The sequence below is a fragment of the Platichthys flesus genome, chromosome 20, assembly GCF_949316205.1.
Source record: "Platichthys flesus chromosome 20, fPlaFle2.1, whole genome shotgun sequence".
Classification (NCBI taxonomy): domain Eukaryota; kingdom Metazoa; phylum Chordata; class Actinopteri; order Pleuronectiformes; family Pleuronectidae; genus Platichthys; species Platichthys flesus.
This window is the reverse complement of record NC_084964.1, coordinates 14,524,547-14,548,083: the sequence shown is the minus strand read 5'-3', so window position 1 is coordinate 14,548,083 and position 23,537 is coordinate 14,524,547. Positions and strand designations below refer to the sequence as shown.

Below are 23,537 nucleotides of genomic sequence, written 5' to 3'. Positions count from 1 at the left end.
TTTTCATTGAATTCTCAAAGTATAACTAATTGATCTCATTCAAGAAATAAAAATGTTGCCAATCCATATAGAAAACCAAATCCAGAATTTCTATTAGGTGTCATAAAAGGTAGAGGAGGATTTAAAAAGAATAAGTATGCCCATCACTGGTATATTTTATTAAAAGCCGTTTTTAATTTTGTATAAATCATTCCCATCTGAACAACATTTAAATGTGCAAAATGTACAATTTTCTTGTGACTCGCTGTGTGAACAGAGTGAAGCTCAGTGTGATGTTACCTCAATAACTCAGAACACCATGCATCGGTGACTGAACATGTAAAATACACATGGAAGGAAGCAGACTCACAAAGTGCACGAGTAACTGGTGGCGTGTGAAACAAAAAAGGACTCTGGGTTATGCGTGTCCAAATCTCATTAATCCCTATTGGGGAGCAACCGCGAATAAGTCCTGAGATTGCAAATGCAGCCAAACATTTCGAATCTCTTCAGTCACTGATGTGGATCCTGTGGTTTGCTTCTCAGTCACATCTCCACTTGGAGTTTGGCGGAGCACATGGCCTCCCCCAGCTTGTTGCTGGCTCTGCACACGTAAACCCCGGAGTCGGACGGCTCCAGATCGGCCAGAACCAGAGAACAGAGCCCGTCTTCGTTCTGCTCCACGGTCACTCTGGTGGACTCGGACAGCGGCTTCTCATTCTGGAGCCACTTCACCTCCGGCTGTGGGTAACCTAAAAACGACACGATGAGCTGTAGAATCACAGACATAGAAACAGACCACAGGACAGTGAATCTAATAAAAATATACCAAATTCCTGAAGTGGTTGTATAAAAGGCATCCGGTATTAAAACAACAAACAAGCTGTTTAGGTCTCAGTCCATTACGGTCAAAGCTTTTCAGAGGCATTGTTCTGTTTGCCGTTGGCCCTTCTATAAAGTGGCAGCACATGATTTTATGGAGTGCATCCCGGCTCGGTCACTCTACCGTTGACGAGGCATCTCAGCTGAGCAGTTGCTCCTTTAGCAAGTGTGGCGTCCCTCAGGGCCTGCTGGAAGCAAGGTTCACTCTGAAGCTGCTTCTCCAGCGACTGGATGGCCTCCTCAGCCTCCTGGCTCCACACTGGCTCTGGATGAGACGGAGGAGGATGAATAAAACAGAAACTGATCACAAAAGGGTAAACTTGAAGTGACAATCTGAGACTGAGTCATCTGCCATATGTATGTAGCTCTAGGAAATTGGAGCGGGCAGTGTGTGTGTGTGTGAGAATCTATTTATCTGTCTCACCCTCAGAGGCGCTGCCAGGAGAGTCTGGCCTGCTGGAGAGGTTAGCCATCCGCTGCAGGGCCAAAACAGCCTTGCCAGTTTTCTAGAAGTTTTAAAGGACAAATTGTACTCGATGACAAACTACATTCACATCCCAGCTCCAGGCCTGTGCAGCACAATGGCTTTAAAAGGTCGTCATCGGGGAAGCTCTGATAAGAAAATTAGACATCTGACCGAGGCTGGACTAAAACCACTTTCTCTGTTACCTTCCACTTGCGCTTGGCCAGGAAACGTTTCATCTTCTCCTTCCTGAGGGATTTGGTGGGTCTGCGGCTCATTGGGGTGAACGCGACCATCCAGGGGTGGACCAGGGCCTCGGTACAGGACAGCCTACATCTGCAGGGGGAGAAGCAGAGGCTGTCAGATTGCTGCCAGCAGCTTCCTGACTCTCCAGAGCTTGGTTTGTAAATGTTCTGCTAGGAAATGTCACGAGGAGCAAAAAATGCTGAACGTCTGAAAGAAGTAGAAAGTTTCAAACTATTTGCGGGACATTAAAACACTGCCAAGATCAAATAGGAACAAGACCAACCTCCGGTCTTTCTTCAGCAGGGAGCTGATGAAGTCTTTGGCGTCGTCGGAGATGTCCTCAAAACTTTCCTCGTCATACTCGTAGCTGGCGGCGGCCACGAGGCAAAAGGTCTCGGCATCGCTGTTCCCCTGGAAGGGAGATTCTCCACTGAGCCTGCCACACAAAACAGTAATGCTCTGTAAATAGGATGTTTCTAGGCTTAATGAAAAAAAACACAAACCAAGGACACCTCAGCACATGACATGGGGGGAGACTGGCATCGAACTGCCGACATTCTGGTTAGGCAAGCACATGCATCATATATATGGTGAAAAACAATCTTCCTGGGAAGTGCCTGGTCTTTATTTCTGTTACACAGCGATAGTGGAAATGTTCTCTGGTGATTAATGCATTGTTGCAATGAAATACAAATATTTGTTGTCATGTTACTGCCGAATTTGTTTGAGACTATGTACAATATTATTATGTTTCACATTTCAATACCAAGTGCAATATTTCTTACATATTACCATCTCCCATTATACTTGATTTTTTCCTCTGCAAATACATTTTGTATGAGTTATGTCTTTTATTTAAATAGGCGCTGTTTCTGGTTTATTTTTTCACTTAAACACTTTACTTTTTAATACATTGTTTTTAATTCTATTGGACTCTAACCATTATGCTAAGGTGATGGTTATGGGCGACTGTGGAACTGCCAAAAAGTCACCAGGAGATGGCACCAAATCTGCATTTGTAGAGAGAGTATTTGAGATGGGGTGAAAAGATTTTTAATATTTACCAGATTAAAAATGTACGAATTCAACTCAATATATTTCTGTTACTTTTAACTACTTCTTCATTGGGACATATGAAGGGTTCAGAATGTTGAATAAAGATCAAAGTATTAAGATTTATGGTTCTTCTATTCTTTCCTTCTGAGCTGGTTTCTGTGGCTTTATGCCGAGTTATGTCAAAATAAGAGATGGTAAAAGAAATGTCCTCTGCCGTTCAGCTTACAAGATGTAGCAGATGACTCCGATGCTCCACATGTCCGTCTCCACGCCCACCGGCTCGTAGTTGATCACCTCGGGGGCGGCGAACTCGGGCGTGCCGTGCATCACCATCAGAGGTTTACCCTCCTCTAAAGAGCGGGAGGAGAGGGAACAAACATGCTCACGTATACAGACTGTTGCCCTCGATGTTTTAGCATTGGCTTGTTTGCATTAGCCTATTTACAGTTGGCCCTGGCCTTCTCTAAATAGACCACCCAGTGGGGAGCTGTTGCATCTGGACTGTCACATTATTTCTGCCAGAATCGGCAGCACACGCTTTGAGCTGAGCTAATAGAGATGAAGTTGCCTGTTTAAGGAGTTGTTATGATCTAATGGATGTTGTAAGACAAGTTGGAATTCAGAATAACACCCCTCGATGTAATGTTTGCATAGTTTAAATACACTCAACTCAGCAGTTTGGACAAAAAAATATTATTGTAACAATTAAAAAAATTATAATATCCTCGGGTATGTTGTTGTTCATTCTGCACAAAGCTGATGGCTGCAGGTTTGGCTGCAATAGCACCAACTGTTCCCGACGCACAAACAGGCCTTATCCGGATCTTTGCCATTTCCTGATCCGTTGTGTTCTTTTTCGTAATCACACAGCAATCAGATGACAAACACATCCCCAGCGAGCAACTGCAAATCCTGTTTTCGAAAGAACTACCCCCCCCCCCCCCAAAAAGAAAAGAAAAAAAAGGTCCCGTCAAACTCACCCAGTTGACTTGCTAGGCCGAAGTCGATGATCTTGATCCGCGTGCCGCCGGTGTCCACGCACACGATGTTCTCCGGCTTGAGGTCCAGGTGCACGATGTTCTGCTTGTGGACGTACTGCATGCCCTCCAGGATCTGCTGCATGTAGCTGACGCTGGCCGGCTCCGTGTGCTCGAAGTTGTCGTCCACGATGCGTTCGAAGAGCTCGCCGCCTGCAATGCTGGGCAGAGGGCAGAGTGTCTCTGTTAAGATGTGTTATCTTATTTTTGTCCCAGTAAAAACAGCTTCAATCTTTTATCAAACCAGGATAGCCACCCGGCAGTTGGATGCCTGCCAGCCAGTAAGGTTTCGGGTCTATATACTCTTATGAGGCCGATGTGACCTTTGACCTTTGAAAACCAAAATCAGTTCACTTTTTTCAGAACTGTTGCCTTCACAAGATCAATAGCGTCTTTTGTGGAGTCACAGTGACTTTGACCTTCGACTGCCAAAGTGTCAGTCAGTTCTCCCTCGAGTTGAAACAGATTTAAAGAAATTCCCACGAGACATTCCTGAGCTAAAAATAATTCCCTATCAAGTTTTATCCACCCAAAATTGTATTTCCATTAAATCATTCTGAAATGTAAAAATAATCCTTAATCCAAATGTGAATCTAAAAGCGGTATCAGTAGAAGATAGTTGCATATTTCTGTGTCACAACCTTCAGTGTTACTTACTACTCCAGGACCATGACCAGCTCGGAGCGCGTGTCGTACGCAGCCAGACACTGGACCAGCTTCGGGTGGTGGAGACAGTTCATCAGCTCAATCTCCTTGCGGGCCGCCGTCTTCTCCTTGGAGGTCCGCGCTCGATAGAACTTCCCCGCGAACACATCGCCCGTCTCTTTATGGGACAACCTGAACACCTGGCCATACTTCCCACTGGAGTTTTTGGTTTTTACATCCAAAGCAAATAAGAGGAACAGTAAGTTCAGTGATTTTCAATCGGACAACTTGAATGATTTAGTCCATCTATGAAAGCCATGGATCGGTGCTTACTATCCCAGGATTTCATGCACGTTGTAGTGGTCCTTGACCTTGTGTTTTGTGTCTATGGTCACTGTGACGTACGACTTCGGCTCCTCCTTCTTCTTCTTCTTTTCCTCTTGAGACACAAAATAGAAAAAAAAGGGAGACAAGAAAGTCAGCACATTGCTCATGAAGCAGATCACAAAATGTCTGCCTCCGAAAGGTCACCACTCACCCGCCGTCGCCATCTTGATACAGTCGGACTCCTGGCTCGGTTCACTCACTCCCGCCGAGTTGTAGGCCCGGACGCGGAAGCGGTACTGCCCCAGAGGCTCCAGGCCCGAGCGGATGTGGTAGGACGTGTTCTTGCAGCGGCTCCATGCTTCGGTCCAGCTGGCGGGTTTGGCCGAGCCCTCGTCCAGGACCTCCACGATGTAACCCAGCACCGCCGTGCCCCCGTCGTAGCTGGGACCAGACCAGGACAGGACCAGGGACTGAGTGGACAGCTTGGAGAAGACAGGGTGGGACGCCGGGGGGTCGGGTCGGTCTGAGGGGAAATTAAAGAACATGGACACGAGATATTCGATTTTTAAGTGGCTAATTCCCAATGCATGGTTCTCCTCTCTTATTGCAGTGATTCCTGGTCAGATCCTTTTACATAAGGGCAACAGTAAAAATCAAGGAGCATCTTTCCTTTGGGTCCAGTATACATTTGAAATCCCAGAGGTGGACGTGAAAGACAACTCACCGACGACACTGAGGGAGACCGTGTGCTGTGCCGAGCCTTTTCGGTTTCGTACGACCAAGGTGTACGAGCCTGAGTCGCTTGCACAGGCCTGAGAGATCTCCATACTGCTCTGGGTCTTACTGCTCCTGACGGATACCCTCGGTCCCCCGACTAGCACCTGAAGAACAAGACGAGATGTTTTCAAAGCCAGAAATCAAAAAAACTGATGTGAAGGTGCAGCCCCTGGGACTCGTATCACTCTTACTTTGTCTCTGTTGTAAATCCAGCAGCAGGCCACAGGGACCGAGCAGCTCCTGAACTCGCAGTGCAGCCGGGCCTGCTCTCCTATCCGAGCCTCCACCTGCTCTGGTGGGGCAAGGAACTCCACAGGAGGTCCTGAGGGGAATCAAAAGGCAGTGACCTGTTACTGGATTTTGTCTCCAACTGGACGTGTTGTCCTCTGCTCCCCTGTCTCAGTGGAGACTTTTGTTTGAAGGGTTGAAATCAACCAGGAGACTGGAGGAGGAGGTGGACTTACAGGTGTGTGCTGGGGTAGGAGGCGGGGATTAAGAAGGATCCAACCAATCACATGTGAGCAATCAGGTTTGGTTGCAGCGGCAAATATGCAAAAAAAGCTAAAGAGCCAATTTGTTGCTGCAATCAGAAACTTTTGTGTGTAGACCCAGGCAGAAATGAGTTGAATTAAAAATGATATTAATAAAACACAACAAGTGCTCTTTAGTTGCTACTTCCCTTCTCTTTTTAACAACATTATTTCCTGTTAATTAAATATTTTTCACAGCTTAACAAGGTGTGACATCCTCTGCCCTTAGACTCAACACGAGCAGTGGCTGCATCTACTCTCTAGAGCATCTTACCAAATCATATCAGACCCACGAAACATTTTAATCATCACACCAGACAGACTTCTTCTCACTTATTTTAAAGTTTGAGAAACTTGATTTCATCTTCTATATTGCAATAGTTTCATCTCACTTGATGTTTAACGTTTCATTTCTCTTTTCATTTATTATCAGTTTTTAAATAAAAATAAATGTTATATTATTTAATTTACATTTTAAGCCTTTCCCCACATTGCTCAGCAGTGGTTGATATAAACATGATATATAAATAAACAAAAGTTTGCTAAATAGTAAGAGGGAAAAAAGAGAGAGAGAATTTGTGGGTGTGTAACAATACAAAGATTCTTTTTTAACGGGTTCATCTAACTCTTGCTTATTTCTAATCTCTGTGTTTTACCTCTTGAAGCTGGGACCGACTTGGTGTCTTCACGTGACGCGACCTTGACCTTGACCTCACTGTGCAGCTCGTGGTTGCTGCTTCTGGGGATTTCCTTTGTCGTTGGTCCTGCATCAAACAGAGTGAACGTGTTTAACTGCACGCAGATCAATTCAAGGTGTTACATTCACATGCACGTACGACTGCTCTTGATGTTGACTCCATGCTTTACCTGTGACGTGTAACACTGCGCTGCTTGACCGTTTCCCAGCAGCATTCTCCGCCGTGCATGTATACCTCCCAGCATTTCCACGTGAACACCGATTCAGAACCAGAGCCGCGACACCGTTCTTGAAGGAAGTGCCACTTGAATGCATCTTCTCACCTGCATGACAGTATGGACCCACACATAATGTAACAGGGGCTGATTACAATCATGCATATGCCTTTAATGGCCTTTTTCTGGGGTAGGATCATCGGCCACTTACCATTGTGTAGCCAGGAAATGCTCAGGGGCTGACTTCCTGTGATAACACTTTGAAATGTAGCATCACTTCCTTCACAGACTGTACGGTCCTGGAGGGGCTCTGTGAAGTGAGGTGATGACGGGGTCTGCACTCGGGTCTGTCTCGCATCTGAACAAGAGATTAGGAGTCAGGGACAGTGGATCAGGTTTTCAGACACGCTTCACTTGATTGCAAACTGTGTCCGCCGGTGTTTCCTCTCGACCGGTGACCCATCAGGACGGGCCACGGATGAACATCTTGAGCTGATGTTTCGATGGAGGGACACTAGGAGGTTTTCACTGATGTGCGCTTGTTGCAAATGTAAATTTAGTTTGATTTCAGCAATGCCGAGGACCCGTCCCTTTGTCTGGGGGTTGGTTTGTTTGTGAACAAGATTACACAAAGATGAAACTTGGCAGAAGGATGCAGCCCGGGCCAGAAAAGAGCCCATTACATTTCTATGCAGATCCGGATCCGGGGGCAGATCCAGGATTCTTTCACATTGGGAAATTGGGGCGTTTGAATTTAAGGGAAGTGTTGGGCCTCTGTGGGGGTGGGGGGGTGGGGGGGGGGGGGGGTGCACTCTGCTGGCCAGTACAAATAGAAAACTCTCGACTGATGTGGATGATTGATATTTGTCTGTTTTACCTTCAGGTTCTCTCGCTTCATTTGTCCCCTGTGGTTGTACAGTTAGGGGCAATGTGCCATGTTTTCCCACCACATGTGTGTTTGCACAGCAGGATAAGCAATGGGTGGTCCCCCCAGTGTGTGGTGGAATGTCGTGTGTGTGTGTGTATGTGGCCCAGTTGTAACTAATGTTGTGGGGACTTAAATCTATCTACATAGTCACATTATGAGGACTTGTCTTACTTATAAGGACAAAAAAGACAAGTCCCTATGAGGTAAATATAGGAATTTTAATTGAAGTCTTGTGTGTCTGTGTGTGTGTGTGTGTGTGTGTAGCAAGTTGCATGTCACCCCTACTACAATTACATCACTACAACAACAGCCCATTTCGCAATAGCATGGTTATTTACAAATGCTGCACCCTTGGCTTTTACTTTAATAGGTCTTGAACTGGCCTCAGGTCAGAAAACCTGGTTTCACATATGTAATCAAACAGATTCCAGTATTCTTGGTTTTACCCAAAGGACTTTGCACTGTCCTTAACAGGTTCAAGTTGAACGAGAAGTAAAAGCCTGACACACCCACAGTGGGTTGCATTGGGACAAGTGTTTAAAATACTTTTCAAGTGTTTACCTGTTGCAGACGAGACTCCCAGTTTGTTGTTTCCCAGCGGCCTCTTGTGTGTGGTGTCCAGTCCGTTCTCTTCCCCTTTCTTCTCCACGCACACGGGTCTGGCTTTGGGCTTGAGGGCCAGTCGGAAAGTGGACACATAGGTCTTGGGCTTCTGTCCGTCCTTGTCCATCCTGGAGAAGAAGTGATGAGAAGACATGTGTTTCACTCAGACCCCCTGTCTCTCTGTCGGCTGTGGTTTCCTTTCACACTGCACGTAAGCGTGGGGTGAAGCAAACATGTTGCATCGCTCGCCCCGTCTCTGTTCACACATCCTCTCAGACGTGAACAGGAGGAGCCTCTGCTTTCAGACGGCCCCTGGAATCCCTACCCACTACTAGCCCCATGGTTTACTGGGGAAAAAGACAGTTTTATCAGAAAGGCGAACTAAGAACACACATGTTCAGCCCCCACTGTTCCTCTGGACTGAGAACAGAGGGACAGACACACCACATGTGAAAACAAGAGAGATATAAAGCAGGAGAAGGAAATGTGTGGGAAGACAAAACATTCAAGCTGAAGACAAAAGAAACAAACACCACAGAAGAATCCAAAAAGCATGTTTTACCTGAAGCCCCTCCTCGTAGAGATTGTTCCCCCCCCCCCGCTCTAAGAATGCAATCACAGTTTCCCTCTGTCAACTTCTTCTCAGCATGTTATTCCGCGTAAACAGCTCTTCCCTGTAAACACTTGGCATACTGCAGGTCCAGAGTCAGTGCTGCAGTCACCTCAGGAATCAAGACGAGCCAGTAGGGCAGCTTTTTCCCTGTGAGCGTTTACTCTGCTGTGCAACACTCAGATAATAGAAGCTACTGATTTGAACCGTGGATATCCGGGGGGTGGTGTTTCCTTTGAATGCAAGTGGAGAGGTGGGACCCTGTGACCACAAACAGTGAAGCTCCACCTGTAAACAATACACCTTTTTATTCTGTTGATATGGAAATAGATACAGGTACTGGTTGGGTGTGTCTCCAAGCCGTGCTTTCATTTGGCCTTTGTTGGATCGATGCTGCAGACAGAGTGGTTTCTTATTGTATACATATTCAAAGCCGATGAAGACAGTTCATTAATTGACCTTTAGGTTTTTACTGACGACCTGTAACAATCTCATAGATTGTCTCATTTCGCTTGGAGCGCCTGGAAGAAAAGACTTAGTCTCTACGAGCATTTTTTTTCAAACTGTAAATTTTTTTTTTCTCATTAGCCATTACTCGACCCTAACCCCCCTACAAAAACACCAAATACCACAACGCCTCAACAACACCAACAATGATTTGATAATATTTATTTTTTCTAAATGGTTCCCCTCAAAGAAAACGAGTGCTTTCGCTGTGGTTTCAAATGGACACGTGTCAGTGCAAGAATGTGAGGAAACTATTAGGCTACAGGGGCTGGTATCAATAAGTAGGACCATGTGTGGGAGGCACTTCATTTACTCTAGACTGAGAACATGTCCCCTGGTACAAGCAGCCCGTTGATTGATGGAGCAGACATGGACGAGAGGTTAACTCTTTACTGACGGACGGACTCACGCTGTCCCACATCTGATGTTACGTTATGCAATGTCACAAATATTCCAAAATTAACCCAGATTAAGGCTGAATAAGAAACTGCCATGTGAACAGAGTTTGTCATTTTTCATCATCCTATTCAGATTAAAGTCAACTATTGGTGTCCATGTAGTCAATGTTTACATAGATGTGATTTATTAAATTAATAAATCACAGATGATCGACAGTAACTACAGACAGTTTAAGTCTGTGTGCAGCTCTCTAGATCTATATAGAGCCTATCTACAACATCTGTTCCTGTTTATTCATCTTTCTTGTCTTTTAAATTAGTTTAACACTTGATTATATCATTTCTAAGCTTACCAAACACAAAATCTTGTAGGTTTTCTTCAGAATGATATTTCCACTTCTATATTTTTGTGATACAACAAATTCAATTCCCTTAGTTAGGCTTCAAAACATCACAGGAAACTTGAAAAAGTGGGAAGCTAGCAGCTTTAGCTTTGTCTCGACCGTCTCGTCAGCTAGCCTAACTGGATTGCTGACACTGCAGTTTGTTTTATTTATTTTCCTGGAAAATGTTGTTGCACATTCTCGTGGCTGCATCTGGTTTCAACTCTGAATCAGCCTGACACACTGTTTTTCCCAAAAACAAAGCAAATCTTAGATTGTGATTATGACCAGCTGAGTGTCGTCGCTTTTTCTCCATAATGATCAAATATATTTTTGCCCCTAACCGCATCGTGTTAATGTCAAAAGGGATTTATCAATTACAGGAACCTCCCCATATTACCTTTTCTAGCAATGAGAGCAGATGTTTGTTTTTCATAAAATATTGGTCTTAATTAATTGTTTTTCCAAATATGTGGTTTGTGAGAACAGGATTTGCCTGTTTCTTTTCTTTAGCTGATATTTGTAGCTCTGAAATGTGAAAAGATAAATCAGAGTACATAAAAGCCCCCATGAGACATTCCCCATGGGAGACGTTGACTGATAACCGAGATCCAGCTTTGGCACATCCTCCTGACAGAGTCATATAAGGAAAAATAATATCACTGAAAATGCTTTAGTGAATTAGTTCGCCCTATATGGAGCTTCCAATATGGATCATGCATGTTATACAACTAGGTTGGATTTTAATGGTCTTTTCGCCCCTAATGGTTCCTCAGAAAGGATCCTTATCAAACGGAAAGCAACTGTACAGGCCTCAAGGAATTCAAAACAGGAAAGGCAAAGAGTGGGAAGGACAATGCTCTCCGTCTGTGACATAACACGCCAACTATGGTAATCGTTTTACTTCTTGTTCACATTAAGTCTTTCAAAGCAAAGCTGTGTGTGAAGTCTGTTTCCTGCCTGTTCCCACAAGCCCTTTCAAACAAATCCAGACGCCATCACTTCATGAAAACGACATGGACACAGGTCAAATATTTAAAAAAGCATGTTTTTAGCTTTAAAGTGATTGTGCAGTTTTGAGAAAAGATATGTCAAACTGGACCAACCTGCTGTTGAGCACCTGCAGAAATGATCCGTCCAGAATTGACGGGCGTCCAGGAGATGGTACGATCCAGACTAGTGGAGTCACCCAAATTCCTCTGAATTTCGTTTCAGGCAAATAAGAACAAACGAATTAGAATGAGCAGAGAAATGACAACCCCTTACACCTGTCATTTAAAAGTCTTCTCTGGTCATTGACCCCTCTTGGGGGGGAATTAAAATATGTCTTCTGTTTTCCCTTATCTCCCCTTTAAGTTTCTTTATCTTTCCCTTATAAATGTCCAAAGAGCCTGTCTGAATTAAAAAAGAACGGCGGTTTCTTCTCAGTCTGGATTCTGGCTTCGGCTCCAACAGAAAACCGGAAGAACAAAAACTCTGAGGAGATGGAAGCAGAAGCTGTGGTGCAGCTGGAGGCCTCGGCCCTTTTCCAGCCCCTGGAAGTGGCATCAGTTTCCCTGCAGCTGATTCTGATCCATATGTTGGTGGAGAAGCTCTTTGGGGATGAGTTGGGTCTTCAAAAGGAGGAAAGAAGAAGCCCCCCAAGGAAGCTCCGGTGGTGACACAGCTACCACACATTGTGAGACGAGGCAGAGAAGCAACTGCATTATTTTCTTTTATGAAAATTCTCTCATTATCTTTCTGTTTGTTTCTGGGATATTTCAGAGGGACAGGCTAATGTGTGATTTAATGGTACTTTTTCTGTTTGAATAGCAGTTCAGCACCTGTAAGGATACAGTAATGGTGACTTGAATAAAGTTACTCAGAATTATTTTTGATAAAGTGTCAGTAACTTATTTTTGCTACCACCCTTTTTATCGAATGCTTACAGAAGAGGAGAAGTGCAGGAGAATAAACAGAAGTCTCTCTATTCGGAGATTAATGTGTAATAACATGGTAATACTATTACAATTGTGATGAGGCTAAACAATGAGACATTTTGCAAAAGGTTAATCATTATTAATGGTTTTTGATTGAAATCAAACTTAAGCCCCAACAAATGTCAAACCTAACCCTAAGTCCATAACACTCCCACGGCACAGTTTGTCAAACAACTTCTCTGAGGAAGCACAGGAAGTCTGCTGTAACTGTAATCCTTCATTTGTCTGACACCGCGACTGCGAGTGAAGAAATAAAAGCAGAGATGGAGGCAGTGAAAGGAATTCATAGACTAAATTGAAAGAGAATCGTTTTTTTTCTTCTTTCAAACGGTATCAAACATATTCATACGAGACGGTCTCCGGGGTCTCGGTGGTTGGGCCGAGTAATGGGAGCAGTATCGAATATGGAAGAGGATCAAGTCTGACTCTCGGCCAAAGGAAACAGCAAGGGGTCCCGGGTGGTGAGAATGAATAATTGGAAAAGTCCCAATTACTAACTAGTGAGGATTTATAAAAAAGGGTTACCCACGTGTACAGAATGAATGAATGAATAACCCAGACTTCTTTTTAGTTTGGAGAAAACTTTTTAGAAAGCTGCGACTGGTATTGAGCGATATTTGTTTTGCTAAAGTCCATCCTCGAGAGGATCCTCAGGATGTCAGTATTTGGATTGTGGAGATTGCGTCCTAGATATCTGTAAGGTTAATATTTTGTAATTCCAATTAAACTTTTTTTAATAGATGTTCGTATAATCAATGGTAATGCAGACATTTAAAAAGAGAGTGAGAAGAGGATGACATGAATGACAATGAGGTCTATCTCGTCCTCTCTGCCCCAGGTTGTTCAATCCAGAATTAATTAGAATTTACTCAGAGGGAAACAACCAAAGAACCTTTTGACCAGACGCCCTGTTCGTTTGCTGCCAGTAACTTACAACCTTTCCTTCCTGTCACAGGTTTCTAACGAGGTTTGCTCGCGTCTGGACGAAACTAAAACTTGAACAAACATCAGAAGAACCTGAAATAACGAAACCACATACTGTCCCATCCACTAAAGGGACGAGGCAGAATTTATGACGTATACTGCAACCAGCCACCAGGGGTTGATCAAGAGGCTTTGGCTTCACTTTTGGGGAGCTGTCATGTCGTCCGTCTTTATGCCACATTCCATTACGCCTCTTGAGTTTCCAAATGCTGGAACTGGAACGCCCCCTGACGTCGGAAAATTTATTTGGAAGTTCGGAGGGAACCTCATCCCCCCCCAACTCCCAAATCAACAATGGCCCCTGACATATTCTTACAGACTTGTTAAGATCACTGACATCTTAGCTCTTACACTTTGAATCTGATTCATTGCACATTGAACATTGGATGCTGCTCTTCCTGCAGCTACTGGACTGTGTTTCTTCCCCCTGAGCCATTTGTAAGTTGCACAGAGAGATCAACACACTGCAAATGAAGAAAACAACTCACAACACGTGCCAATACAGAAACACGCTACGTTTTGCGAAAACAACACTGGAAATGGGACCAAAAAAATGTTATGAACCTGGCTGTAGTTTAATGCTTTGTTAATTCGTCTGTTACTCGTCAGTGGTGATGGAACGTCATAAAGCATTGAACTACAGCCAGGTGTATCACTTTTTTGGGTCCCCAGGAAACATTTCTGTTCTCTCTCGGCCTGAAAATGGAAATTTATCATCTATTATAGATTTTAGAAAATCTAAATACAGATACTAGAGAGCAACTGTAGAGATTTTGTATTAAAATGAGTTATACTCACACTGGATAAAGTTCTAAACACGTCCTTTGAAGAATGGCTCCCAAACTCTGACCTAATCACGCTGTCCACGGCAATTTAAGTACCAAACTACATCTCCCAGCATTCCTTCACCGGAAGTGTGTCCGCTCCCAACACTGGTCCGACCGCAGCAAACCGGGCGACAGCACGAAGCAGCATGTGTGAGCTCACGTGAAGCAAGAAGCGCGTGAGGAGCAGAAGTTCATCATCACTGATCAACACTGAAGTTACAGGTGAAGAGTCATTGCGTCAGAGTTTAGCACCAACAGCTGATGTGTAGCTTAGCACGCGAGCTAACAGGCTGTATGTGGTGTTAGCATGTAGCCAGGAAGAGTATCAGGGATGAACTCCCACTAGCTTCCTGTAAGGATAAGAGTGAATTAAAGGGCATAAAGAAGTAAATGTTATTTTACTTAATTAACACAGAAGAAAATCAAGTTGAAAAACAAAGTATGCAGCTGAATAAGTGGATGTTTTATTGTGTTCGCTAACAGGTGCTAATTGTGTGTAGGAGACACTTTGACACTTGAAGTTCCCACAATCCCTCCCTCTGGTGCTTATAGTATTTCTGTATTTATACGTGCACAAATACACCACGGTTAATTCCTTATATGTGTAAACGTGCTTGGCAATTTAACCAGAATCTGATTATTCAAGTGATCCTCTGTATATCTCATCCAGCAACATGTCGGAGGCCCTGACCCGGCAGATAAAGGCTCTGGAGGCAGAGCTGGAGGAGCTCAGGTCCCAGCTGAGGGAGAGGACTGGATCCACTGAGGACTTGGAGGTGACGTCCTGTGAAAACGCCGACCACAAGCCTCATGGGAAGTCCGGCGGCAGTAAGAAGGAGAAGAGAGCCAACAAGGTGCGACCCTTTGACTTCTCCGCCCACCCTCGGCGCCACGCGGCCCTGCGGCTGGCGTACATGGGCTGGGCCTACCAGGGCTTTGCGGTGCAGGAGAACACGGACAACACGGTGGAGGCCCGACTCTTCGAGGCGTTGCTGAAGACGCGGCTGATCCAGGACCGACAGAGCTCCAACTACCACCGGTGTGGTCGCACCGATAAAGGGGTCAGCGCTTTCTCCCAAGTGAGTTCACAGAGACAGAGATCCAGCGCGGTTTGTTTGTATTTCTCCTGCAGTAAATAAACGTATCACTTTCCCACAGGTCATTACAATAGATTTGAGGTCCACACAGTTTTCTGGAGGACTGGGGGTCACGCTCCCGGAGAACATTGACGAAAACATCAAGAGCAAAGCTGCCGCCTCTGAGGTTCCCTATGTGAAGATGCTGAACAGAGTCCTGCCCCAGGACATCAGGATCTTGGACTGGGCCCCCGCCGCAGAGGGGTTCAGTGCTCGCTTCGACTGCAAGTCCCGCACGTACCGCTACTACTTCCCCCGAGGGTCTCTGGATGTGGCGTTAATGGCAGATGCTGCAAAGAGGTGGGTGAAGACACTGAATCCTAAACACTGACGTCCCCCGTTGAGGACGCAGCTCTGATTGGGCGCTCTCTTGCCACCCGACAGGTACGAGGGGACTCACGACTTTCGCAACCTGTGCAAAATGGACGTGGGCAACGGCGTCCTGCAGTTCGAGAGGACCATCGTGTCGGCGTCGATCAAACCAGCGTTGCCTGAACAGACGTCCGGCACAGATCAATATGACATCTTCATCTTTGAGATTAAAGGATTAGCTTTTCTTTACCACCAGGTGACAAAAGACAATAACTGAACAGTTGTTAGAAGTTTTCTTTTTCAAATTTGAATATTAGATAACCTTTGCTGTGTGACACCACAGGTACGATGCATGATGGCGTTGCTTCTCCTGATTGGACAGAAACTGGAAGCCCCGGAGTTGATTCATCAGCTCCTGGATGTTCAGAGTAATCCCAGAAAGCCCCAGTACAGGTGAATTGATGACTAATGAAGAGGTTGTGCCTGTCGATGGCCTCCCACCACTAGGAGTCTCACTCACACACATAACAAATCTGTTGTATAGGCAGGGTATAAAGGTCATGCTGATACACCCGTCTGACTCTTTTTATAGCATCAAATAACCCATTAAAACCAAATGTACTTACTTTATCAGTCTGATAAGAACTCAAAATTACAGAAACGATACTGCAGACAGCCACTAGGGGTTGTTAAAGATGTTTTGGCCTCACTTCTGGGGAGCAGTAATGTCGTCCATGTTTATAATCTAAGGTCGAACCACAGCCGCCTGAGTCTTGAACCTTCTCCTTCTTGTCGGCAGCATGGCGGTCGACTTCCCTCTGGTGCTGTACGACTGCCACTTCGAGGGGCTGAGCTGGAAGCAGGAGGCCGAGGAGGTGAACTACGTCCTGTCAGCGCTGCAGCAGCACTGGACCCAGAGCGCGGTGAAGAGCCACGTCCTCCACGGGATGATCAAGGGGTTGGAAGCCTCAGGTGAGAGTTCACTAAGATGCAACAGCCTGGACTCTGTGAACTTCATCTTTGAAATTTATGATCAATTTCAAATATAGTGTTTTTAAAAACTTTTCTGTGTAATGTCATTCATCCCATAGGTATTTTTACATTTCCTTAATAACTTTTTTCCCCCACTGGTCTCTGTCCACAGGCGGAGTTTCCTCCAACCACTGCTGGTTAGTGGAAGGCAGCAGGCAGAGGAACTATCGTCCGTTGCTGGAGCGTCCGTGCTGCGAGAGCCTGGAGTCCAGGATCGACCACTTTGTCAAAAGAGGCCGACTGGAGCGGGAGGAGGGGGAGAACGGGGGGGACGCTGTCCACAGAGGGAAAAGGTCCAAACATTCCCACAATTCCACCACCGGGCCTATTTCTTCAGAGCTGCCACCGGCGAAGCAAAGTGCCGATCAGAAAGCAGAAGACTGATATTTGTCTGTTTGACGAAGGACTTGACAAAGTTTTTTTTGTTTGTTTTTTTCTTTCAAGAAAAAGCATAGTTTCTATCCATTTGAATTCAGGACATAAAACAGGGGAAATACATTTTTATTTCATAAAACCTATTTTCTACAGAAGCTTATTGCGTTCACTTTTTTAAAATGCATTGTTTCCGAATTAACAATATAGCTTAACTCAAAATCCTAAGTGAGGTTCTTGGTTTGAGTCATTGGAAGAAACTATTTTGTGTTTTTAAGTATTACAGATGGCTTTGTTATCAGTGTATTTGATTTAACACAGGCCCCCTTTTGCAGTTGTGTAGACAGAAAGTTCAAATATTTTGAGCTGCGTCGTTAATTCAGAACAAGCAGCAAGATTTATTTTTCTCACGGATCTCAAGATTTATTACATAATCTCTCCTGAATTCCAAAAAGATGGTATTTGTTTATGTTGCACGCACAAGATGAGTTGGTCGCACAATCTGCGCAGTAAAGACATGACATGACCAATGCTGTGAAGACATCACCACGTTTGATTTCTTGCATTTATTATTAAGAGCAACAAGAACTTCATTGTGTGACATTCCCGGGTGAAAACAAAACATTGGCATATTGTGCATCTTGAGTGATTCAGCACAAACATCTTAAAATAAAGATCTTGGGCGCACATGTTATTATCTTGATAAGACAAATCAACAAGAACTCTTTTGGGACTTCAGGGGCGCCATCGTTTCAAGACATAACAATCTCATTTGATTCCATTCAACGTATTTGTTTTGCACTGTAATAAACCCGTTTTGGAGAGAGTGTCTGTCTGCCTGGTTCTATGAGCGGGGCGGAACCAAAGTGAAAGTAGGAAGGGACGTGGGATGACTTTTGATGTGGCGCAGGTCGAGCTAGGAGGCTAGCTGGTTAGCATCCAGTGGAGGACAGCTCGGAGTTAGAGACAGATCCCAGTGACTCGGACCTGAGCTGCTTTACCACCTGACCGTTCTCCAAGTGACGCACAGAGACAAACATGTCCGCTGCTTCGCGTGCTCCTGTCGTTTTCATCGCGCTCACGTGATAAAACACTCATGCTAACGTTAGCCTGTTAGCAGCTCTGGTTGTCTTTTCTGCAGCTGTGGCTCTGCACGGATCTAGACTGTAGCTCCAGCTGATTTCAGGAGGCTGTCGTGTGTTTACAAAGGTAAAGAAACGAAAACAACAACAAACACTAGATACAAAAACAATAGGGACCGAATAAGTACATCTGTAAATCATATTGTTTATGTCCAGGTTGATTGATTTCACTTCCCTCGAACTCCTTAGATATAACATAGTTATTTAGTTATGAAGTCAGTGAGGATTAACTTCACAGTTCACTGATCAAACCAGTTTGTCTCTTGACTCATGTATTTCTACATCAGTGCAGTTCATTGCTTCCACAGCAGGGGGCGTGCTTTTAATCATTGGAGAGGTGTGACTGTAAACACGTAACTCAAGACTTTTATTGTGAAAATATCCACCTGTGGAAAGTAACTTTTATGTACTTGTACTTTATCATTTCCATTGTACTCAGTCAATGAATACTTTAATCAATAAATACAAATTATACAGTATTACTGGAGAAAGTTGTTAAACTTAGCCCAATGTGCTTAAACCTAAATAATGATGATTACACATCAAAATAAACATACATTTATTCTGAATTGGACCATTTGAGAAGTACTTATATTTATTTTATCATGCTGATAATACATTTGTACTGTTACATAATTACCTCTTATATTCCTTTATTCCAGTAAAGGTTCTTACACTGGAAATATCTTTTTTAATGTAATCCATACACATTGTTAATGTGAGTCTGATTGTAAACTTTTGTATTTAAAAATTTGTATGGAGACATGCCTTTACACAGGTTCTACGTTTCCTTTCTCCTTATTTGGCTGTTTTGCTCTCCCCTGTACTGGCAGGACTTTGATGCAGTTCTCTCTGCCGTTGCTTTCAGATGTTCCTGGTTGGGCTGACGGGAGGAATCTCCTCGGGGAAGAGCACCGTGTCTTCCATGCTGCGGGAGCTCGGGTGTCCCATTATCGATGCCGACGTTGTGGCCAGGAAAGGTACGTGAATATTCTTCTACCGCAAACCTTTCTGCTGCACACAGTGAACACACACTCAGGGTGAATACTAAAAGAAATCTGTCCACCTCGTAGATAAGATATGAAATTGACCTAAATGTCCCCTGATTTATGTAATGATAACATTCACTGTTCCTATCATTGTTATAGTTCTGGTTAAATGCTTTAATAGACGTAAGGAGTTAAGGCCTGCAGGAGGTTGATTAAGTCGAATGCTCGGAGAGTTTGCATGAATCATGAAGTCTGTCTCCGCTGACTGCAGGGATGATGTTTCAATTACGTGATGAAGATTAAAAAGGTCACAGAACTGGGTAGAGAGTGCACAGCTGCACGTCGGAGAGAATCTGAGGAATTAGGATAAAAATTTAATTACAATCAGGTGGCTGATGAGTCTGTTTAAAATAGTTTCAGGTATTTCTCTATCCTTCTTCCTACCTTCTATATTTCCTCAGCATTTTTTAACATCTTTTAAAACTGGTTTTGTCACTTATCACTAGTCATGTTACACTGGTTAATCAAAACGATGATATAATTGTACCGAACAGTCGTGGAGCCCAACACTCCTGCCTACTCTCGCATCGTCCGCCACTTCGGGCGAGAGATCCTGCTTGAGAACGGGGAGATCGACAGGCAGAAGCTGGGTGAGCTCATCTTCGCCGACGAGGAGAAAAGGAAGCTGCTGAACTCCATCACCCACCCGGAGATCCACAAAGCGATGCTCAAAGAGATCCTCTTCTACTTTCTCAGAGGTGAGCGAGGACTTGGGTTCGGCTCAATTATAGGTTGACGCCGGGAAGGGAAAGGAGGACTAGTTAGTGGGAGTGAGCCGAGTCGGTTTGGCAGCAGAGGGATGGGCGTTAGGTTAGAGGCTGTCAGCCACAAAGTGAGAGACAGGATTTCAAAAAATACTGCCAGCATTTCATCAGGTACAAGTTGAGAGTCAGAGATAAAAAATAACCCAAACCACAACTTAAAAAAACAAACATCTTTCTGCTGCTACATAGACTCAACAAGAGAAAGAAGTTTCCTTAAAAGTTTAGATGTTCCACTACTGTTGCAGAAAAGGGGAAATGGTGTCAGAACTTACGTGTTAATTAATCCAGTTTTACAATGCTCCGCCTCTTCTTCCGTCTACTCAGGTTATCGCTATGTGGTGCTGGACGTGCCTCTTCTCTTTGAAACCAGACGTCTCACTAAGTTTTTGAACCACACTGTGGTGGTTTACTGGTAAGACCACCACTCATCTCTCTCTCTCTCTCTCTCTCTCCCCCCTCATCCCTTTAGATCTTTACCTTTAGGATTTATATTTAGAATCTTTAATCTCTTTGACGGTTTGTTTCTGAAAGGCTCCGGCCATTAGGGGCAGTCATCGGTTACCTGTCTTCTTCTCTCGCCACCGTATTAGCATGACTCACTGCCTCTGTTTTTTTTAACAAGGCGCCCTGGCTGCACCATAAATAACCTCCTTTGTCTGTTCCTTGTCAGTGACCCTGCCACTCAGCTGTCCCGCCTGATGCAGAGGGACGGCCTGACCCAGGAGCAGGCCGAGCAGCGTGTGGCCGCCCAGATGCCGCTAAATGAAAAGCGCGGCCTGGCCAATCACGTTATCGAGAACTCGGGCAGCCGGGAGGACGCCCACCGGCAGGTCCTGCGGCTGCACACAAAGCTGGAGGACTCCATGGACTTCCTTTTAGTGAGGGTCATTGCAATCGCTGCCACCACGGGTCTGAGTGGGATTCTGCTCTATGCTGCTAAGATCCTTTTATCCTAACAGAGGAAATTGGAGCTGTGAAAGTGTTCGCTCCCAGATCTGGTCAAAGACGGGGATGTGAACGGGAGCAGGCAGGTCGGAGGTAATGATGCAAATTACTGTGAGATTAGTTTCACACCACCCATCACTGCAGCTCGGGGGTGCGACGTGCACTGATTAACACGGACTCACACTGTTGACATAACATGTGATGACAAATTGTTGTTTTGTGTGAAGGGTTTCTATGTGCAATTTCTGTGGGGTTTTACTGTGAGACACTAAAACATGAGGGTGATGATGTACACGCTCAAATTTACAACCTGTGCTTACTAATATCAGTGATGCTCTAAATAGTGATGTCAGATTGGAACTTAATCATAATGCAGGGTTCCACAAGTAGCTTATATTTGTAAAACCGTGAGGTATGATTATAGAACGGATGAGATCCTATTTGGTTAAACCTATAGACTTTACATACAGGTCCACGTCATGACAGCTCCCCAAAAGTGAAGCCAAATCATCCGGATCGCCCTCTGGTGGTTGGCTGCGGTATAGGACATAAGCCCGGCCTCCTCCATGCTAGCAGATGGAACATAGGTCCAAATAAATAGTCAAAGTTCACCTCAAATACTTTTTTTTCTGTCATTTTAGGTAGGTCTTAACAAACTTATGTTCATTCAAGTGTTGATTTAGTTAATTTGGTTTCATTTAGTTATTTGATTTGATACAGTGTGAAACCTGATGATCGCCAGCTGAGACTGACTCCCTGTTGGTCGAGAGCATGTATCAGCAAGACCTCGATACTGTGGCTACACACCAAGAAAAAAGAGGACGCCACCTGTCTCCGGGTTAATTTAGCTTAATGGTTGTGGGAGGAGGAGGTGAAGTCCATCGTTATACACCGTTCCCTGTGCTCACGCCTTTTGAAGCTGCTCAAATTAGACATTCTGTGTGATTTCATCGATTAAATAAAAACTGATTGAGAGAAGATGGAAGAAGTTAAAGATTGTAGTCACTGACGTGTCTGTAGTTTTTATTCATTCTGCACCGACTCATTTAGTTTTTTTCTTGCAGGATCATATGATTTCAACTGGATGGGATTCTGTCTCGGAAAATAAGTAAAATACTGAATATGAAGATTGTGACGATAAAGAATATGTAATGATTGTATGTTAATGACTGTATAATGAAGAATGACAGAAGATATTTGACAATCCATTTTGAATGGGAGCCGAGCGACTTTACACAAGATAGCAGACTATATTTATCATAGTATTTTCTTACACTTGAAGCTGTCCTCTTTAAATACCTCAACCTGTGATGTGTTTCCCTCAGTGCACACTCGCCTGTAACATTTGTAATGTGAGCTGCTTAATTTTAACATAAATGATCCAACACCACTGATTTAAAGGAACAATTATCAGATAGTGTCCGTGTGTTTTTCTGCCTGTTGCCTGTAAGCAGATGTTCTGAATCCTCTGAACAACATCTGGCCCCCGAGATAAGGTCTATAGAAGTGGTTTAAATACCATATATTGTGACTTTCATCTCGTAATTTGAGTTCTTCTCATTAATTACAACTTTGTTATAATATTACGACTTTACTCCCAATTACGACTTTAATCTCATATTTCTATGACCTCATTCTCATAATATAATGACATTATTTCTGACATCTCAGAATTTGTGTCTTGTATGAATAATATGGCCTGAAAACTCAATCAATAAATACATTAGACATTTTCCAGTGACTCGTGATACAGAAATATTTTAAAATAATGTCATTACTTTAGACACAATGATTCTCTATTTAAAATCATTTATTACTATTTATTCAGAAAATAATCAAATTCTCACATCTGAGTAGACGGAGCCAGTGAATGTCACAAATAATATAAATATTGAATTTACCTTCAGTTAATAGACTATAGTACTAATTGGCTAATTATTCCAGTTATTCCCTCTAATAATGAATTGTATCGGCCACAGTGAAATGCAGCATGTACGATTTCTTCATGAGCTCCTACAGGAAATTGTGTGAGTGACAAGACTTGAGGAGAAGATGATGATGAATTCGTAGTAATGGTCCGTGGTGATGTCCTTGCTCATGTGCACATAAGCGCTTAGGCATGAGAATCCAGGCCCGGGGGGGCTCGCGCATGGTGACATCACCCTGGCACCGAGGGCCCACTAAGCCTGCGTGGCTCACTTGGCCCCTACTGGTCTGCTCTTTGTTTTTTTATCAAGCCACCGTGGAATTAATGCAAAGGGACTCCTGCTGCTGCGGTGGGTGAGTGGGTGGATGGGTGGGGGGGGGGGGGGGGGGGGGGGGGGGGGTTAGAGAACCAAAGCCTGCATGGCCACACATTTGGATACATATGCATTACACAAATCCGCTGCCCCGAACACAATGGGGGTCTCTTGAACACATGCAAACAGCCCGCACGCAGCACAACCACCCACGGAACACACCATGATGAATATGCTATTCTTAGGCTGCTTTTTTTTTGTTGCGGGGGGGGGTGGGGGGCATGCTTCCCTGGCCATCCAGCTGTTCATGTGAGATTTCTAAGAGGGCCGCCTCTCAGCCTCTGTCTCAGGCACAGACAGAGGCCAGATGCAGAGCGTGGAGAGGAGACTATGTCTGTACCAGTGAGTGTGAACGCTCCAGGGCACGAGTGGGTGGCAAAGTCTCAGTCTGAATATAAAGTGGCTTTAATTC

The 23,537-nt window shown here is 44.4% G+C and overlaps 3 protein-coding genes across 4 annotated transcripts; 2 read left to right on the top strand and 1 right to left on the bottom strand.

Annotated features, from left to right (window-relative positions):
- Nucleotides 1-131: 131 nt before the first annotated feature.
- On the bottom strand, nt 132-8,617 carry LOC133976126 (myosin light chain kinase, smooth muscle-like). Its single transcript, XM_062414231.1, has 16 exons — nt 8,344-8,617; nt 7,066-7,212; nt 6,810-6,962; nt 6,599-6,706; nt 5,604-5,734; nt 5,360-5,516; nt 4,847-5,158; nt 4,642-4,747; nt 4,321-4,524; nt 3,607-3,824; nt 2,853-2,976; nt 1,854-2,006; nt 1,531-1,660; nt 1,286-1,367; nt 986-1,126; nt 132-731 (listed from the first exon to the last, which is right to left on the bottom strand). The coding sequence occupies exons 1-16, from the start codon at nt 8,537-8,539 to the stop codon at nt 526-528; spliced, it is 2,568 nt and encodes an 855-aa protein (XP_062270215.1). The 5' UTR covers nt 8,540-8,617; the 3' UTR covers nt 132-525.
- Nucleotides 8,618-14,136: 5,519 nt separating this feature from the next.
- Nucleotides 14,137-17,749, top strand: pus3 (pseudouridylate synthase 3). 2 transcript variants are annotated; one of them, XM_062414233.1, is made up of 7 exons: nt 14,137-14,295; nt 14,744-15,152; nt 15,232-15,509; nt 15,594-15,777; nt 15,865-15,974; nt 16,321-16,493; nt 16,666-17,749. In XM_062414233.1, the coding sequence occupies exons 2-7, from the start codon at nt 14,748-14,750 to the stop codon at nt 16,935-16,937; spliced, it is 1,422 nt and encodes a 473-aa protein (XP_062270217.1). In that variant the 5' UTR covers nt 14,137-14,295; nt 14,744-14,747; the 3' UTR covers nt 16,938-17,749. The 2 variants fall into 2 exon arrangements, with proteins under 2 accessions (XP_062270217.1, XP_062270218.1); XM_062414234.1 differs by lacking the exon at nt 14,137-14,295 and adding an exon at nt 14,306-14,615.
- Nucleotides 17,750-17,831: 82 nt separating this feature from the next.
- Nucleotides 17,832-22,238, top strand: dcakd (dephospho-CoA kinase domain containing). The gene is made up of 5 exons (XM_062414238.1): nt 17,832-18,134; nt 18,936-19,047; nt 19,611-19,814; nt 20,205-20,292; nt 20,551-22,238. The coding sequence occupies exons 2-5, from the start codon at nt 18,936-18,938 to the stop codon at nt 20,834-20,836; spliced, it is 690 nt and encodes a 229-aa protein (XP_062270222.1). The 5' UTR covers nt 17,832-18,134; the 3' UTR covers nt 20,837-22,238.
- The last annotated feature ends 1,299 nt before the right edge of the window (nt 22,239-23,537 follow it).

Coding starts and splice junctions, on each gene's coding strand:
- dcakd (XM_062414238.1), top strand. CDS start 18,936: ATGTTCCTGGTTGGGCTGACGGGAGGAATCTCCTCGGGGAAGAGCACC. Junction 19,048..19,610: donor CGACGTTGTGGCCAGGAAAG/GTACGTGAATAT, acceptor TGTACCGAACAG/TCGTGGAGCCCAACACTCCT. Junction 19,815..20,204: donor CCTCTTCTACTTTCTCAGAG/GTGAGCGAGGAC, acceptor CCGTCTACTCAG/GTTATCGCTATGTGGTGCTG.
- LOC133976126 (XM_062414231.1), bottom strand. CDS start 8,539: ATGTCTTCTCATCACTTCTTCTCCAGGATGGACAAGGACGGACAGAAG. Junction 4,525..4,641: donor GTGCATGAAATCCTGGGATA/GTAAGCACCGAT, acceptor CAAAAACTCCAG/TGGGAAGTATGGCCAGGTGT. Junction 2,007..2,852: donor GGAGTCATCTGCTACATCTT/GTAAGCTGAACG, acceptor TTTGTGTGGCAG/GCTCAGTGGAGAATCTCCCT.
- pus3 (XM_062414233.1), top strand. CDS start 14,748: ATGTCGGAGGCCCTGACCCGGCAGATAAAGGCTCTGGAGGCAGAGCTG. Junction 15,510..15,593: donor ATGGCAGATGCTGCAAAGAG/GTGGGTGAAGAC, acceptor GCCACCCGACAG/GTACGAGGGGACTCACGACT. Junction 15,975..16,320: donor CCCAGAAAGCCCCAGTACAG/GTGAATTGATGA, acceptor TCTTGTCGGCAG/CATGGCGGTCGACTTCCCTC.